The 17,606-nt window shown below is 39.7% G+C and overlaps 1 protein-coding gene across 6 annotated transcripts in view; it reads left to right on the forward strand.

The window, feature by feature from the left end:
- LOC149313514 (kinesin-like protein KIF16B) overlaps window positions 1-17,606 on the forward strand; it is a 146,556-nt gene that overhangs the window by 24,706 nt on the left and 104,244 nt on the right. For all 6 annotated transcript variants that reach the window (XM_089519228.1, XM_089519229.1, XM_089519230.1 and 3 more), the window contains exons 6-12: window positions 12-121; window positions 3,380-3,522; window positions 6,075-6,243; window positions 6,336-6,467; window positions 7,809-7,984; window positions 11,338-11,403; window positions 13,708-13,767. In XM_089519228.1, coding sequence (XP_089375354.1) covers window positions 12-121; window positions 3,380-3,522; window positions 6,075-6,243; window positions 6,336-6,467; window positions 7,809-7,984; window positions 11,338-11,403; window positions 13,708-13,767 — 856 coding nt within the window. The remainder of the gene's footprint in view (window positions 1-11; window positions 122-3,379; window positions 3,523-6,074; window positions 6,244-6,335; window positions 6,468-7,808; window positions 7,985-11,337; window positions 11,404-13,707; window positions 13,768-17,606) is intronic.

Consider the following 17,606-nt stretch of genomic DNA (forward strand, 5'->3'; position numbering starts at 1 on the left):
TCATGTTCCAGTTACCTGGAAATTTACAATGAACGTGTCCGGGACCTGTTGAGGCGCAAGTCTTCAAAAACAAATAACTTAAGAATTCGTGAACATCCAAAAGATGGGCCTTATGTGGAAGGTGGGATTGAAACTGCCTATATACCTCCATGTACTTTACATCTAGTTGTATATTTAATTAAATAGATTTGTCTTGATGATAAACTGAAGGCCAGTGTAAATGAAGTTATAAAGTTCTATGATCCTTACTGGAGCTTGCTAATTTGTGTGTAGTTTGTCTCTTGTCACTGTGTAAATTTTAAAGATCTCCTCTAGTGTGTGATGTCCTGCTAATTGATTTGAGACTAATGATGGGCCTGACTTATAAATCAAAGACACTTGTGATGGAAGAGCACTTATTAGAATTTAATTGGCTTAATCTATCCCCTTCCTGTTTATGCCATAGTGTCTTGAGAGTACAAAGGTGAAAATCAAGGCTTCTACCCGGATCCCTCCCGGGGGTGGTGGACCAGTTAGGATGGTCCACCCTCGAAGGCTGATGGAACCTCAGAGGTTCCAAGAAGCCTTAGAGGGGCTCACGGTTGGAAATGACGGCGACTCTGTTGATGCCCTTACCGGTATCTGGAATACCGGTCTTTCTGGGGCTATACACAGAATCGCTCCCAAGCGTCCTCTCAGGCCCGCTTCCAATCGTAAGCCCTGGTATACGGAAGATCTCCGGGCGAGGAAGCGGGTCCTGCGACGACTAGAGTACCGTTGGCGGAAACACCTACGCTTAAACGACAAGACTCTCCTAGACCGCTTGTTGAAGGACTATGGAGAGGCAATACGAGCAACTAAGAATTTGTTCTATGGTGCTCGTATTGCGTCCGCGGAGTCACGTCCGGCAGAGTTGTTCAGGGTGGTCAGGGAGCTAACTCAGCTCCCTCCTGCCCCGAACCAGATCCTTGAACCTTCGAAGGCCTGCTGCGACCTTTTTAATGACTTTTTTGTGGATAAAACTTCTCGTATAAGCGAAGGTCTGAACGCCGATGTTAATGCAGAGCCTAGGGTAGAAGTGTCCAGAGCCTCCGTGGACTGTGTTACACTGGATCAGTTTGAGTTGGTGAGTACCGAGGATGTGGACAAGATCCTCGGAAGTGTTCGGAAAACGACCTGCTCTCTTGATCCCTGCCCCTCGTGGTTAGCGGCCCAGGGGGGACCGGTAGTAACAACATTGCTACACCGGATAATTAACACCTCTTTGAGGGATGGGCAGTTTCCATCGGATCTAAAATTGGCCATTGTAAGACCGATCCTAAAAAAGCCCTCCCTCGACCCCCTGGTACATAATAATTATCGGCCTGTTTCGCTGCTACCATTTTTGGGGAAGGTGATCGAGAGGGCGGTTGCGATCCAGCTTCAGGCGGTCTTGGATGAAACTGATTATCTGGATCCATTTCAAACTGGCTTCCGGGCGGGTCACGGGGTTGAGACGGCCATGGTCGCCTTGGTCGATGATCTCCGTCTGAGCATCGACAGGGGTAGCGTGTCCCTGTTGGTGCTCTTGGACATCTCAGCGGCTTTCGATACCATAGACCATGGTATCCTTCTGGGGCGCCTGGCGGAGGTTGGGATCGGGGGCACTGCGCTCCAGTGGTTCCGGTCCTACCTCTCTGGGAGGTCCCAGATGGTGCAGCTGGGAGACGTGCGCTCCAACGAGCGGGCCCTTAAAACTGGGGTCCCTCAAGGAGCCATTCTGTCTCCCATGCTATTTAACATTTACATGAAACCGCTGGGAGAGATCATCCGGAGACATGGGGCGCGGGGTTATCAGTACGCTGATGACACCCAGATTATTTTCTCTATGTCTCCGACTGATGCAGTGACCGGGGATGGCGTCTCTCCTCTCGTGGCCTGTCTGGAGTCAGTAATGGACTGGATGAGGAAAAACCGACTCAAACTAAATCCAGAGAAAACGGAGGTACTAGTGATAGGTTCCCCCGGTCCGGGAATGGCGGTGATTCCACCTGTCCTGAACGGGGTCACGCTCCCTGTGAAGGACTCCGTGCGCAGTCTGGGAGTGCTTCTTGATCCGTCGCTTCATCTGACTGCTCAGGTGAATGCGACGGTCAAGAGCACCTGTTATCAGCTTCGGCTGATCCGCCAGCTGCGCCCATACCTGGACCGGAGGGACCTAGAAACTGTTGTACACGCCCTGGTAACTTCGAGATTGGACTTCTGCAATGTACTCTACATGGGGCAACCCTTATACCAAACTCGGAAGCTCCAATTGGTACAGAATATGGCAGCCCGGCTGGTCACTGGTGCGAACAGGACCAGCCATATAACACCTATACTTAAAGATCTTCATTGGCTGCCTATACGCTTCCGAGCTCAATATAAGGCGTTGGTTATCACCTATAAAGCCCTAAATGGCTTGGGCCCAGGATTTCTGAAGGACCGCCTCTCCCCGTACAATCCGCCTCGCACCCTCAGAACATCTGGGCAGCAATTGCTGAAGGTGCCAGGGGCTAGGCGAGCTTCTACCTCTAGAAGAGCCTTTTCCACAGCTGCCCCTGCCCTCTGGAACACGCTGCCCACCGAGCTCCGCTCATCTACTACCCTGGCCCAATTTAGGAAGGACCTCAAGACCTTCCTATTTAAGCAGGCATTCCCCGACTAAACATCCTGTGGGCCTCCCTCCTCTTCCGTGGCCATGAGGATGGGCTAACGGGGCTTTTTATTGTTTTTATTGTTTCTTTTTGTAATAGTATTGATGCGGTTGTTGTGTTTTTAATCTGTATCTGTGCATTGTCTGCATTTGTAAGCCGCCCTGATCTTTTTGGAAGGGCGGGATATAAATAAAGTATTTATTATTATTATTATTTATTAAATGTTTAGGGAGTTTGCAGATTTTTCTTCGGGTCAGCATTTAACATGCCTTAAAGTCTTCTGCAAAAGCAAATAGGTCACTTAAGCTCCCCAACTAGCTTCCACACTTGTGCAACAGTAAAAATACACCTGGTCTCTATTTCCCACCCTCACCTGAAATACATTATTAAATTATACTTGGGGCTACCTGATGTTTAAATTAATTAATATTAATGAAGCAAATAAGTTTTTATTAATTAAATGTGTGTTTATCTAATCCATAGTTCTGAAGAGGAAAAACTTTGTTTTTTTTAAAACAGGTATTACATATTGCAGCAAGTGCTATCTTAGAGGAATTACTTCCTTTGTGAGACTATCAATTTTAAGATTATCTGTCATCTGCAGTTTATAAAACTTATTAAAGTAAATAAATCTTAAAAAATATTGCCTAATTTTGGAAGGATGCCCTTGTACTTCATGAAGGTTGTGCAGTCCCATTATTCATATGCACCTATGTTTTTATCAGATTTGTCTAAGCATTTAGTACAAAATTATACTGATGTAGAAGAACTTATGGAAGCAGGAAACATAAATCGGACTACTGCAGCAACTGGAATGAATGATGTTAGCAGCAGATCCCATGCTATTTTCACAGTCAACTTCACTCAGGTAAAAAATCCAAAATAAAACAGCAATTATTTGTGAATGTGAAATTTCTTGTATTGAGTTATAGGTTGTTCCTGCTGAATCAGAGAAGGTAATTGAAATATGGCTTTTAATATTAATTTCCTAATGAATCAAATAGAAGCAAATTATCTCAAATACTGGAAGAAGAACTGAACTCATTGCACTGTTTCTGAAATGTGAAGTTTTCTGACTGAAGCTTTTTTGATGTAAAATTTTTTAATCTGTTGGTTTCATTTCTAATCCAGGTCACAAGTGTTCTGGTTATGGTTATTGCTGTGCAGAGATAATAGTATCTTTTCAGCAGAAATGTCAGGTACTGCACTTAGGCAGAAAAAAGCATAGATATAAGATCAAGAATACATGGCTTAAAAGACTACATGTGAAAGGGATCTCAGAGTCCTAGTAGACCACAAATTGAACATGAGTCTACAATGTGACGTGGCAGCTAAAAAAAGCCAATGCAGTTCTAGACTGCATCAATAGAAATATAGTGTTTAGATCAAGGGAAGTAATAGTGACACCCTGTTCTGCTTCAGTCAGGCCTCCCCTAGAATACTGTGTCCAGTTCTGGGCATCACAATTCAAAAAGTATATTGAGAAATTGGTGCATGTCCAGAGGAAAGTGACCAAAATGGTCAAGAGTCTGGACATCATGCCCTATTTAGACTGGTATTAGACTATTATTTAGACTGGGAAGATGACAAAGGAAGCATTCATACCTCTTCCAGGTCATATAGTTTCTTTGATCAAATTTGGAATACTGACAGTTGGCTTCAAAAGAAAAAGGAAAAAAGGGGGCAGGGGGAATCTGAAGCCAGCCTCATATGTGTTTCAGCCCTGAGATTAACTACTGGGAACAGAGGGGCAGAGCATTTAATTGATGGAGAACACTCTATTCTGCTTTGGCCAGGCCTCACAGTTCTGGGCTACACAATTCAAGAAGGTTATTGACAAGCAAGAGTGTGTCCAGAGGAGGGCAGCCAAAATGGAAAAAGGTCTAAAAACCATGTCCTCTGAGGGATGGCTTAGGGAACTGGGTATGTTTAGTTTGGATAAGAGACGATATGACACGATAACCATGTTTAAATATTTGAAAGAGTGTCATATTGAAGATGGAACAAACTTGTTTTCTGCTGCTCCAGAAACTAAGGCACCGAGCAAAGAATTTAAACTATAGGAGAAGAGATTCCTTCTCAACATTAGGGAGAGTCTCCTGACAATAAGAGCTGTTCGATAGTGGGATCTGCTTCCTCAGAGGGTGGTAGAGTCTCTTTCTTTGAAGTATTTTTAACAGAGGCTGGATGGCCATCTGTCAGGCATGCTTTGAATGTGTATTGGTTCATGCAAAGGGTGGACTTGATTCTAAATCTGTGATTCTATGAGTGTAGTAGGCTGTGTTTTATTTAAAACAACCACCACCTATTCTTAATACCGAACAGAATTTACTCAGCAGATGTACTGTGTAGTGGCGATGGACAGTCTGCCGCTCTTGGACCCTGCCTCCTAAGTCATCTTAATCCTTTGTGAGGAATGCTGGAAACCTTAGTCCAACAACATCTGGAGGGTCAAACTTTGCTCATCCTTGCCTATATAATCAAAAAGGTGTACCATTCTTTATCATATTTGAGTTCTAGGGCTTGGCCATTTTTCAGAATTTGGTCATGCTTTAAAAAACATTAGATGTCAAAGAGTGAGATGGCTCTCTTTCCCTTATTTTGACTACAGTTTCCCTGCAATATTATTTACAAAGCATTTCCTGCTTTTTCTGTGAGAAAGGATTCATGTCTAATAAGAAGAAATAGATCATAACACTCTGATAGCCTACTTGTGACAGCCATTGTGGCTTAAGCTGCGATAATGGGGAGGGAGAATACAAACATAGCTCAGTGCTAAAGCACATACATGGCAGGCAGTAGGTCCTAAGTTCAATCTTCAGCATCTCCAGATAGGTCAGGAAAGAATCCTGCATGACAGCCTAGAGAGCCCCTTCTAGTTGTTATCAGCAACACTGGTCAATGATAGATAGTTTGATTTGGTATAAGGTGGGTTTTTATGTCTCGGTGAGGTTGCTATCTTGATGCGAGTTTTATTTGAAACAAATGGATTTCTAGACACATGAATTTTACAGAATTACGTAATATTGGAAGGTGGTGTGCTGCACGGTTAAGTAACTTGATCACCTATAATAATTTGTTATAAGAACAAACTGGAGCACTTTCTTGGCGGAATTGGAATGAGAATCTAAATGTAAATGCTTTTATCAAGGGTTGCAAATATATACGGAAGGTGTGCATTTATTGAATTTCAAGTTATTTCACTCCAGCTTCTCCATCAAAGGGATGTTTTAGAAAAATGAAGACACTTTCATTTGATCCAGTGTGCAAATTACTTTTATGTTTCGGTTACAGCTACTATTCAGAGGTGATGATGCAAATGTATAACTGACAAACCTACATTTCTGTAGTAATAGGGACCAATTTAAATACAATATTAAGAAACACTTCAGAACATTTTGGTTTTTTGTATTTCTGTAGGCCAAGTTTGATGCTGAAATGCCATGTGAGACTGTAAGCAAAATACATTTGGTAGACCTTGCTGGAAGTGAGAGAGCAGATGCCACTGGTGCTACAGGTGTCAGATTAAAAGAAGGAGGGAATATTAACAAATCCCTGGTTACTCTTGGAAATGTTATTTCTGCCTTAGGTATGTGTCTGTTGTTTTAATTTATTCTGTACTGAGCTTCTTATCTGACCCTCTCAAGTGTAAACGTTGTCTCCTTTTTACCTATTTCACAGCTGATTTATCTCAGGATGCCTCAAACCCTCTTACCAAGAAGAAGCAAGTATTTGTGCCTTACAGAGATTCTGTTTTGACATGGCTTTTGAAAGACAGCCTAGGAGGAAACTCTAAAACAATAATGATTGCAAGTGAGTTTGTTTTAAATATGTGATGTTACAAATTATTTATTACGCAAAGGTGCTATTTACTCATTTTAATAGTGTTGTCTTCCTATCAAAGCCTTAAGACTAGCCTACTGAGGGGGATGAGAGTGATGAAACTGGAGTCAGTATGCTGTATTGTGTGAAAACTTGAATACATTCCAACAGTATCCAAGGTCATGGACTCAAGCTGTATCCCTGTCCTTAGCTAACTTACTGAGGTGCAAGTGAAACCTTTCATACTTAATGAACTGTCTTTGGTGTATAATGGGTTTGTTTTTAAGGAGGCTGCCCTAAAGGGTTTTTGCAAGACTCCAAGCCAGAATCCCTGCCTATTCCAAATGTGTTGGTGAATGAGGAGCAGCTCATGAGATTTTGGAGGAATGATGATGATGCCAAGGTCCTGTTCTGAATTTAAACTCAAGGGACAGAGAGTCAAGTCTGGGTCAAAAGCTGGTGCAGTGCCTGGCTATGGGAAAAACAAAGCCGATGAATAAAGTGGCTGACCACCAGGGCCTGCTCTTGCTTTAGCTCACAGCCAACTGCATTGATCACTCAGACTGTGTTTTTGTTCTTCACTTTGGAGTGCCACTGTACTGAGAACAGGAATTCCCCCTTTTCATGAATAACACTGAGAATGAATTTATTTCCTTGGTGTAAACCATATAGAAAAAGAAATCATCTGGGCCAGTATTAGGAATAGTAGATACTTGCAGCTTACTTTTGTATCTGTTTGTGCTGTGTCTGAAAGGGCATGCACCTCATGTATATGACACCTTTGAAATGTGATATAGCCATGTGAGTAGAAGAAAAGCTTTTCCTACAAGAGCTCCTCCTTTCCTTGTCTGCTCAGTGTGTGCCATAGAAGGCAGGTGGAATAGTATTTGGGGAAAGCTAGAGTTAGAAAAAGAGGCAAGGTTATCGACATTCAGCCTTGTAGCTAATCAATAGGGTGTTGCAAAAGAGGGAGGCTGGTGATGGTGGCAGCTATTGGAGAATTATTTAAAAGCGGGACAGCTCTTTTTCATTGAATGGGGAGAGACAGGGAGCTAGGCCCTTACAACTGTGGAGTATTTAATATATAGCCAATTTTTACAGGCTGTTTAGAACTCCTGAACTCCTTGATTTTCTCACTGGAGTCTTAAAATAGTTCATACTGAAGTTCAGTATATAACACTTGATGCTAAATCCATGTGTAGAATATTTTTTCTAGAGACATTATCCTAATCTTTACAGTAGAAAGTACATTTTACTTTCTCTCCGCTTCTAGGGTTTCTAACTGTAACCAGATGTATATATAACTCTTAATTCTGAATTCAATTTCCTCAGCTATTTCACCTGCTGATATCAATTATGGAGAAACCTTAAGCACCCTTCGTTATGCAAACCGAGCTAAAAACATAATCAACAAGCCTACTATTAACGAAGATCCAAATGTCAAGCTAATTCGTGAGCTTCGAGCAGAGATAGCCCGATTGAAAACTCTGCTTGCTCAGGGGAATCAGGTTAGTCTGTACTTGAGACACAAATAGTATCTCTGAGTAATAGCAACAGTTTCTCTGTCTTAAGAAGGATGCTTTTTTAAAAATAATACTGACGCGTGTAGAACAATCTTCTTTGATATACAGTATTTGTTTCATACCTTTGGGCAGTTGATAACTTACCTTTAGTATTAAGTGTCAGTTAAAAATCTTGACATAATTGTATCTCTTGCTGGAAGATGTGGAGAATTTCCTTTCCCACTGCTAAAGAAAGATTGCCTTTTTCTAATCCCAATCATTGCATTGCAGAATTATTCCCATTTCTATTCACATCACACCTGTATTGAGCTATCAGCATCCGTTATTTCTCCGGTGCTTCCTTTGTGTTATCTGCTGTGCCACATCTGGTGCCTGAATTGGAAGTGTAAATCAATATTCCTGGGATAGTATGCCATCATGTATTTGTTTGCTAGGATGCATTGTTCTGTGGTGTCTTTCTGCTGCTACAGAAGCTAATGATAAAGTCATATTTAGTGGCCAGGATACAGTAGTGTATTTCTGCTGAGTTGTGCTGCTTCTGCCAGAATCAGTGATCTATCTTCCATATTTCAGCTGCCCTCACACTCTGAAAACCTGCAGTTGAAGGTCTGGGAAGTTCTCTAGAGCAATTTCTGGAAGCACAGAGATCTGCAGTGGGAAGGGAAGAAACCTCTCTTTCTGCTGGTGTTTTGGGGTGGGATTTTGTCAACCATTCAACATAAACATTAGTTACAGATTGAGTATATTCAGTGGCACTTCAGAAAGAGATAGTCCAAATATTGATTCATATTTCTCCCATTAATGTTTGCATGTAGCTACAGAGCTTGTACAGGAGGTTCAGCTGTTCTTTACCTTGTATATTTGTTAATATTTTACAGAGTGTCTGTGTGTGTGTGTGTGTGTGTGTGTGCGCGCACGTGTGTGTGTATTTCCAAAGGAAGTCTTTCCTTTCATCTAACAAGGGAAGGATGTGCCTTATTCTAATGTCATGGTTGGTATTACATTTACGGATGAAATCGGATAACATTAAAAGTAAATTCCTTCAAAGTGCCCTTACTTGCCTGTAAAGAAAAATACATTTTACTGTGCCCAACCAAAAGCTATTTTCATTTTGGCGTTACATAAATCGTCCAGGTACCTTGGAAATATGAGAAATGAAGGGGTTAAACATGTACTGTATATAACTTGATGTGCAGAGTGCAGTCTCTGCCATTTGAGATGACATTGTGATACACATTTTGCTTTTTCAAATTCTGGGGATAGCATGTAGAAAAATTGCTAATGAAAAAAATAATAATGAAAAGGATCCTTTCTTTCCAAGGAGCAAGGGACTTAATTCCTCAGTCTCTGTCAGTGTACATTCAGATGCTTGATTGAATATAATCTTCAACCCAAAGTATACATTTAATTTAAGGGCCACAGCCTAACATTTGGGAGCCAGCATGATGTAGTGGTTTGATCATTGGATTAAGACCCTCACTGGGTGTCCTTGGGCAAATCACATTCTCTCTGTCTCAGAGGAAGGCAAAGGCAAAGCCCTTTGACCAAATCTTGCCAAGACAAACCTAAATGTCTCGTCTATTAGAAACATGATAGAGTTTATATAAAAATGATTCTGGTGTCTTTCTAATATGTCTGAATTGGCCACTGCTCATAAAGGGGTTCCATGAAGCAACTTAAAAATTAAGCTTTATTTTGGAGCTTTAAGTTACTAATACATTTCTAAACTGCAATCTAATATTCTTTGGAAGCACTAAAAATAGTTATTGTTCCAAGATACTGTAGTGGAAGTTAGCTTTATAACTATGGAAGAACAAAAGTTCTTCATGGTTCTACAGTGTTTCTTGTTCTGTTCAAGATAAAATTTCAGGGACATTTCAGGGCTTAGTGGTTAAGGTGCCAGTTCTGACAATTGTAAGGTCAGAAGGTTGGCAGTTCGAAGCCCAAGTGCATCATGATGGGGTGAGCTCCTGTCACTAGTCCCAGTTTCTGCCAGCCTAGCAGTTTGAAATTATGCAAACACGAGTAGATAAATAGGTATCACTTCAGTGGGAATGTAACAGTATTCTGTGCAGTCATGCTGGCCATATGACTACTGGAGTCGTATTCGGATAACACTGGCTCTTCACCCCAGTAATGGAGATGAGCACCATCCCCTACGGTTGGTTACAATTAGATATTCATGTCAAGGGGAAACCTTTACTTTTTACCTTTAAAATCCCAGTCTTCACTTCTATTTATACAGGTATTTCTGTATTGCATTTCACTTCTAAAGGGGAATCCCAAACTGAAATTACAAAATGAAATACCACACAAAACAATTGCAGAATTAAAACTAGCATTAACATGAAGCAGAGTTAACACAATCAGTCTCAAATTGCTCCCTACCTGCCTGTCAGAGAGGATGGGGCTAATCTAACATCCCATGGGAATGGGATTCAGTACCTAGAAAAGGCTCAGTGTAGCTTTACAATACTGTAACCAAGTTTGTTTTGTATTAAAACATGCCTTCCTCAGTGGAATGGCTGAGCCCTCGAACACACAAAACAGTGCAGAAGAAAAGAAAATCTTTAAGCAGGTCCACGTTCCTTAGTTTGAAACATACATGTTGTGAGCCACCCTTAGTCCAAGTTTTGGGGAAAGAGCAAGATATAAATAAATGTAGTAGTAGTAATAATAATAATAATAATAATAATGCCTTATTTAACCTTAGTTATGGGGAAAGGACAGTGAAAAATTAATATAAATGAGGGAGTTCAAATAATAAAACACAGATCAAGGAGTTGCATAGGTTGGTAAAACATAGAGATTGAAGGATGTGTAAATGTTAATGGGTTGCATGTAAGGAGGACATATAGATCACAAGAACTAAGGAAAAGAAAATGTTGCTGGGCTGGAGAGGAGACATTTGGACACAGTGATGATGAGGAGCAGGAAGCAGTGAAAGAAATGACACAGATAAAATGAACATTTGAGATGTCTGCCCAGCCTTTTCTATAGCATGACTAGGAAATGGGATACATAAGAAGGTACTATTTAATGTGTGTGAATCTAAGAGGTATTACATATGTGTTTTCTCAAATTATCTGACTGTAATTCTCATTTCCTGAAGTGTGAAGGAAACTCTTGAAGTTATATAGAAGCACTCATTTTCTATGATACGCAGTTACAACCAATGACATTGTTTATCCAAATAAAACTAAACTGTCTTTCATTCTTTTAAGACTTCATTGGAATCTCTGTCTCTCTCATTCTGCTTGTATCAGTACAGTGGTATAAAATGCACCACAAGATAGTTTATATTTTGCTGTGTAATTATGTGTGTTTTATCTGTCTAGATTGCACTTCTGGATTCTCCAACAGCATTAAGTATGGAAGAAAAACTTCAGCAAAATGAAGCAAGAGTAAGTTTTAGTTTGTGAAATGATTTAAGCCTCATCACCTTCAGAATAACCATATAAATGTGTACTCTCAGCTAAATCCCACTGAATTTGGTTGAATTTAATTCCAGATTAAAATGCATAGGATTACAGTGGCATGTTCTACACGCGCCGATAGTACGTGCTCGGCACATACTAGGGTTAGAAAGGGACGTCCTTTCCGGACGCCCCCAACCCTAGTACACGCCGAGCACGTACAAAATGGCAGCGCCCATTCTACATAGGTGCCTCCATCTTGACGTAGCGGACGCTTAGTGTCCACATGTCTTGGCGCCATTATGATGCCGCAAGTGCGCCAATGGCACTTTATGGCATCATAATGGCACCGCAAAAAGCCGCTTTTTGTGGCTTCTTTTTGCGGCGCAGAGGAGTCGTGCAGTTTGGCTGCTGAGACTCCTCCGCGCAGCAAATGAGGGTGTTGGCAGACAACCCTTTTGGCCGGTCTGTAAAGCATCAGTGTCTGTCTACGATATATTTAAATCTTGGTAAATATATTGCTTATTTCTTACTTATTTTAAGATGTCTGGTGCCTTTAGTAAAAGCTATTACCCATAAAGTTTATAAACAAGAAATAGAATAAAAATGGTGGAACACAGTGTTTGCATTCAACAAAAGATATATTACTAGTTGCTGTTTTTGCTAAAATTCTCTCTCTCTATGTGTAAACACACACACACACACACACATGCATGTGCAAAAGAGTAAGGTTTGTTCCTAAGTATGCCAAATTGTAGATGATCCATCATAGAGGTTATTTAGATAGTGAAAATAATCTGGGTTGAATCTTAGTTGTTCAGATGCATTTTGAATGCTTCTGATTAGGTTTTGGGGGGTGACTGCCAAAAAAACCACTTACCGTATATACTCAACTTTAAGTCGACCTCATGTATAAATCGAGGGCAGGTTTTGGTGCCGAAATTATGGATTTTGATATGACCCATGGATAAATCGAGGGCAAAACTTAGTGGCATATAGGAAAAGATCTGAAGTATGAAGCAAAACAAAACTATATCAAAGAACTTACAAAATTCCAGCAGACATAACTCTTTGTGCTTACTCTTGAGGCAGGGGATGGTTCCTTCTTTTAAATAAGAGTTAAGATACACGATGTACATTAAACCGTGGACTCAGGGTTTTTGGGTCAATTTTTTGACCTAAATTTCTAGACTTATACATGAGTATATACAGTAACTTGGAATGATTGATAGTTTCCAGAGTTTTGCTAAAACTCAGTTTTGCCAAAATCATCGGCTGACTGAATAACCGGTGCAAATGGACCCTGGATAAACCGAGATAAAACTCTGCATGTTTTGAATATATTCACATTATCGGCTCCATCTTTATTTGAGTGCTGACATGTGTGAGCACCCAAATTCACAGAGATGCTTATAGAAGCAATTCCATATTGCGAATAGCAAACCCGGAATGCATGAGTGAGAGTATTTGCATAATTGAACTAAAAAACCTGACGTCTCAATGGCCCCATAGTTTTGACATTTAAGCTTAGAATGAATTCCCTGTTTCCTTTGCATAACCTGCACATTTGATCTTGAGGCTACATGTGCACATGCACACACACACATTTTCTAGGAATACAATACATAGTTACTATGACAAATATGATCGGCTGCAGTTCTCTCTTAAGTGTATTCAGCATTTATTCTTAGGTTACATGAGATTATATTATCTAACATCTGTTGTGATCATTGTTTAATATAAAAATGTCAAAATAAGTTGCAGTTGGAGTATGTGTTTGATGATGTGGCAGTAATCATTCATTGCCATGTTCAGGAATATGCTTCTGTGGAAAAAGTATACGAAGTTTTATTGTTATTATTTTATTGTTTATTATTAGTTTGAGTTGACCTCATTCGTATGTTATTAATATTCATTCCAAATAATTATGGTAAACAATTATAGGAGATTTATGATAAGTCCAGTTTGTTACAGTTATTAATTGATTATTCTGACTAAATCCTAGTGTTTAACTGAAAAAGAAAGATTATGTTCCCCTTCTTGGAATTTTGATTGAATATATGGTTCCTTTAATACTGTTCTCTAAACATTTAGTACAGAACTGGAACCAGAGGAGGTACTGGTTCCAATTGGAAATCAATTAATGCAAGAGAACTGAGGTGCATGTGTAAACAAGATATATTTTCACTTCTAGTAGGTGACACTGAATTCCTCACAGAGTAGAGTAGAAACATATTTGATTATTGTGAACTCAGGGTTTTATTTTTAAATAATATTTTGTTTATTTTATAGGTTCAAGAGCTTACCAAAGAGTGGACCAACAAGTGGAATGAAACACAAAATATTCTAAAAGTAAGAGTCTGTAAAATGCCCTATTGCATATAAATCTGAGTGGGCTTCAGAGTTTAGGTGCATATGTTTTATAAATACCTTGTAGTGTGTGGTCTTGCTTTAATATGAAATTCCAAAGTAAAACCTTAAGTCTTCCCTTAACTTTGAAAATATAATTAAAATCAGTGGCATCACTAGGTTGGTTTCACCCAGTGCAATAACTCATTGTTAACTCATACAGAACCCTTAGTGATTTTTTTTGTACAGTCTGCCCTCCCCATATGTGGGGGATCCATTCTGGACCCCCCCCCCCCACGTATGGGGAAAATAATGTATGCTCAAGCCCCATAGAAAATAATGGGGCACGTGCTCGCGGCGGTGTGGCTACAGGCCCCATTACATTTATCGGGGCTTGCCTTCTGCATAAGCTCAAAGCAGCAGAAGGCAGGCCTACCTCTCGGTGGGGGAGGGGGGGGCTGACTGTAGTAATGTTACTCATAAATCATAAATCCCATATGTCACTGAATGTAATGGTAATAGTTGTGACATAAAACAACTAGCAAAATTAAAATTGTACCTTTAAATTACAATATGATATGCACAGCCTAAATGTATTTACATGTACAGTGCGCCCGCGTCATACATGGTTTTCAGCATATGGTGAAAGCTGCACGGGAGTGCACGGGGCACAAGGGTCGGCATGTCCCATTGTGACTAATGGGGTGTGCGCCCGTGGCATGCATGCGCCGCTGCGCCACCGCACCACTGTGCCTCCACGCCGCCACATGCACGAGCCCCATTCAGTTAAATAGGGCATCAGCATGTGTGGTATTTGCTTTACGTGGGGGAGTCTGGAACTGTACATTTATTTGATTAAAGTGAAATTTTGGTAAGATTTCACGTTTTTAAATAATTTTTAAAAATATTTTTTTTAAAAAACATGAAAATCTAAGTTTAATTTTTTTTAAAAACCTGGGGCCTCTCCTTTCGCTTCCCACTGAGCCTCACTCCACCCACATAATCTCTTCAGTATTTTAAAGGGACACAAGTGAACTCAGCACCTCATTTCTGCCAAATGGCAAGTGTTTTGGGAACAGTGGTGTCACACACCCCTTAAGGTGTCACCTGGTGCGGCCCGCACCTCCCTAGTGATGCCCTTGGTTGAAATTCTTCTTTCTTGGAGAATTTACACTAGAATAGATGCTTAACGGGTGAACTTCAGTGATGTCTCATTTAAGGGTGAGAAAGAATTTTAAGAAATCCAGAAACATAATACAGTGCGCCTGCATCATACATGGGTGTGCTTTACGCGGCTTTCAGTACACGCTGAAAGCCGCGCTAGGAGAAGGGGCGGCCCGTCCCATAAGGAATAATGGGGCGTGCACCCATGGTGCGCACGTGCCACCGCATGCACAAGCCCTATTAATTTAAATGGGGCTCGAGCATAGACAGAATTCCCTTTACACGGGTGGTCCAGAATGGATCCCCCGTATAAAGGAATGGCAGACTGTAGTTTTCAAGATAGCAAATGAACAAGTGATTATTTTTTAAAATTATTTTTACTGAAAATTTTCCAAATATAATAAAAAATTGAAATATCTAAGGAAAAAATAGAAAAGACAGAGAAAAAAATAGAAAAGAAAGAATAACAAGAAAAGGAATATTAAAAACAAAGAAACCTAAGGAAAAAGTTGTCTTTCAGCTTTCTTTTCAGTGTTATATATAAATGCAATATAATCATACCTCACTTGTTATTTACTACATCCTACACTTCTTCCAATAGCAAAAATCATATTAATTTTCCAAACCAACAGTTTTCAAGTTCTCTTTTTTGCGCAAAACATGTATAAGGGGTTTCCAATCTTTAAAAAAGGTCTCTAGTGATTCTGCTCTAATCAAAACAGATAATTTTTCCTTTTGTTAATTCAACTTTGATAACCATTCTTCCTTAGTGTGTAGTGTAAATGTCTTTCATCTTTATTCATATAACAGTCTTGCAGCTTTGGTCATGACTTGGAGCAATCTTCCATAATTCTTTTTCAACTGTTTATCCATTTGTCCAAAAAGAAGAAGTTCTAGCTTTAGATGTATTAAATGTATTTAGATGTATTTAGCTTTAGACCTTTAAAATCCTCTGCATCAAAATATGTTTTTGAACCCAGAACTTTTTAGCCTTTTTGCATGTCCACCCAATGTGATAAAATGTCCCTTCACAGTTTGAACACTTTCTTTGGTGTCATATACCAATGATACATTGTTTTATAAAAATTCTGTTTAAGATCATAGCATAATTTAAATTTCAATTCCTTAGATTCTAACCTTTCCCATTGTTCCTATTTGTATGTTATTTTCTAAATTTTAGCCCATTTTATTCTACAATTTTCACTTGTTCTTTTTCCACGTAAAATTTTAACAGAAATCCACACATTTTACTGATCATTATCTGTACATAATTTCAATACAAATTCTGATTTGTTTTGTTCAAAGCCATAATTCTTTTTATCCATCTTAAATCTTTCAGTAAAAATTGAGAAAAAATCAAGGGTACCATTGAAAAATATCTCTTTGTAAGTAGTTGTCACTTTGATTTCATTTTATATTATCCTTGACAGTTATCCAAAAGATCTTGATAAGTCAACCTTCTTTTTTGTCTGTTCTTTCTCTTCTATAATGAGTTTCTGGTGCTGGGACCCATAAAGGCATCTTCTGACACAATCTGGGCTTATATCTATTCTCTATTCTGAAATTTAAATAGGTTTTCCTGTCCCTAGTGCAAATGTGAGAATTGTGGCCCTCTGGGTGCTGCTGACTGCAGTATCCATCATTCCTCACCACTGGATAGGCTGGTCTCCTAGTAGTTTCATTTTAATATCTAGAGGACAACATAATTACTACCCCTATTATAGAATACTTTTAGGTGTCAGAATGGCTGGCTGGGGGGTGATGTTGGGTGTCTGTCATGTTTGGAGAGTCACATGGCTGAAGAGAGGGCCAGCTGCAGAGTATAAGACATGGTGGTCCCCAAGAAGGAAATAAACATGTGCCACTCATCTCTAATTCCAACAGTGGCACAGAAAGAACTGTTTGCTATTTTGTTATGCTGTTGTGTTTTTTAATGGTTTATGTTTTTAACTGGTTTTAATTTTACTCTAATTTAATCAGTTTTTAACTTTGATATTCTGCGACTTTATTAACTAAGTTTTTTAATCTGTTGTAAACCACCTTGCTTTCTAAACCACAAAAGGTGGAGTGAATAACAATAACAATAACAACAATATTTTAAGGAAAAGAGGAGGAGGAAGAGAGAAATTTGTAATATACAGTGACTTCATTTCATTCTTCTCTCTTGGAAAAGCCATTTAACTCCTAAAACACTGCCCTTGGATCCATTTCTTGCTACAAATACATGTTCTTGAACAATGGTAATTCGGTCCAGTTGCAAACAGGCAAAACTCTGTAAGATTCAAAAACCCTCAGTATTGCTGTCTTTGCCACGCAGCAAGCATACTAAGTTATATTCAACTCCTAGCTTTCTCCCAAATTGGAGCCTGGCATCTGGAACTGGTAAGCATTGCTCATAGCAATCCTTTAATTTGCTATGCAGTACCAGCTTTTTATATACCTTAGATCTTTTGTGTGTGTGTGTGTGTGTGTGTGTGTGTGTACCTAGAATGTTGTGAGCATTGATTTCCCCTTTAATAAATAAACTAAACTATTTTGGAATCTGCTTCTGGAGTTTTCTGGGTTCAGAACTGGTACACAAAGGCTTAAAATCTCGGTTTTCTGTTATCGAAGACCTCTCACTGCTTCCTATTGAGCTAAATCAATTTCCCCATTGAGTACAATTGGAGACCCTTGCA

The sequence above is a fragment of the Sceloporus occidentalis genome, unplaced genomic scaffold, assembly GCF_023333645.1.
Source record: "Sceloporus occidentalis isolate IW3139 unplaced genomic scaffold, rSceOcc1.0.p SCAF_4, whole genome shotgun sequence".
Classification (NCBI taxonomy): domain Eukaryota; kingdom Metazoa; phylum Chordata; class Lepidosauria; order Squamata; family Phrynosomatidae; genus Sceloporus; species Sceloporus occidentalis.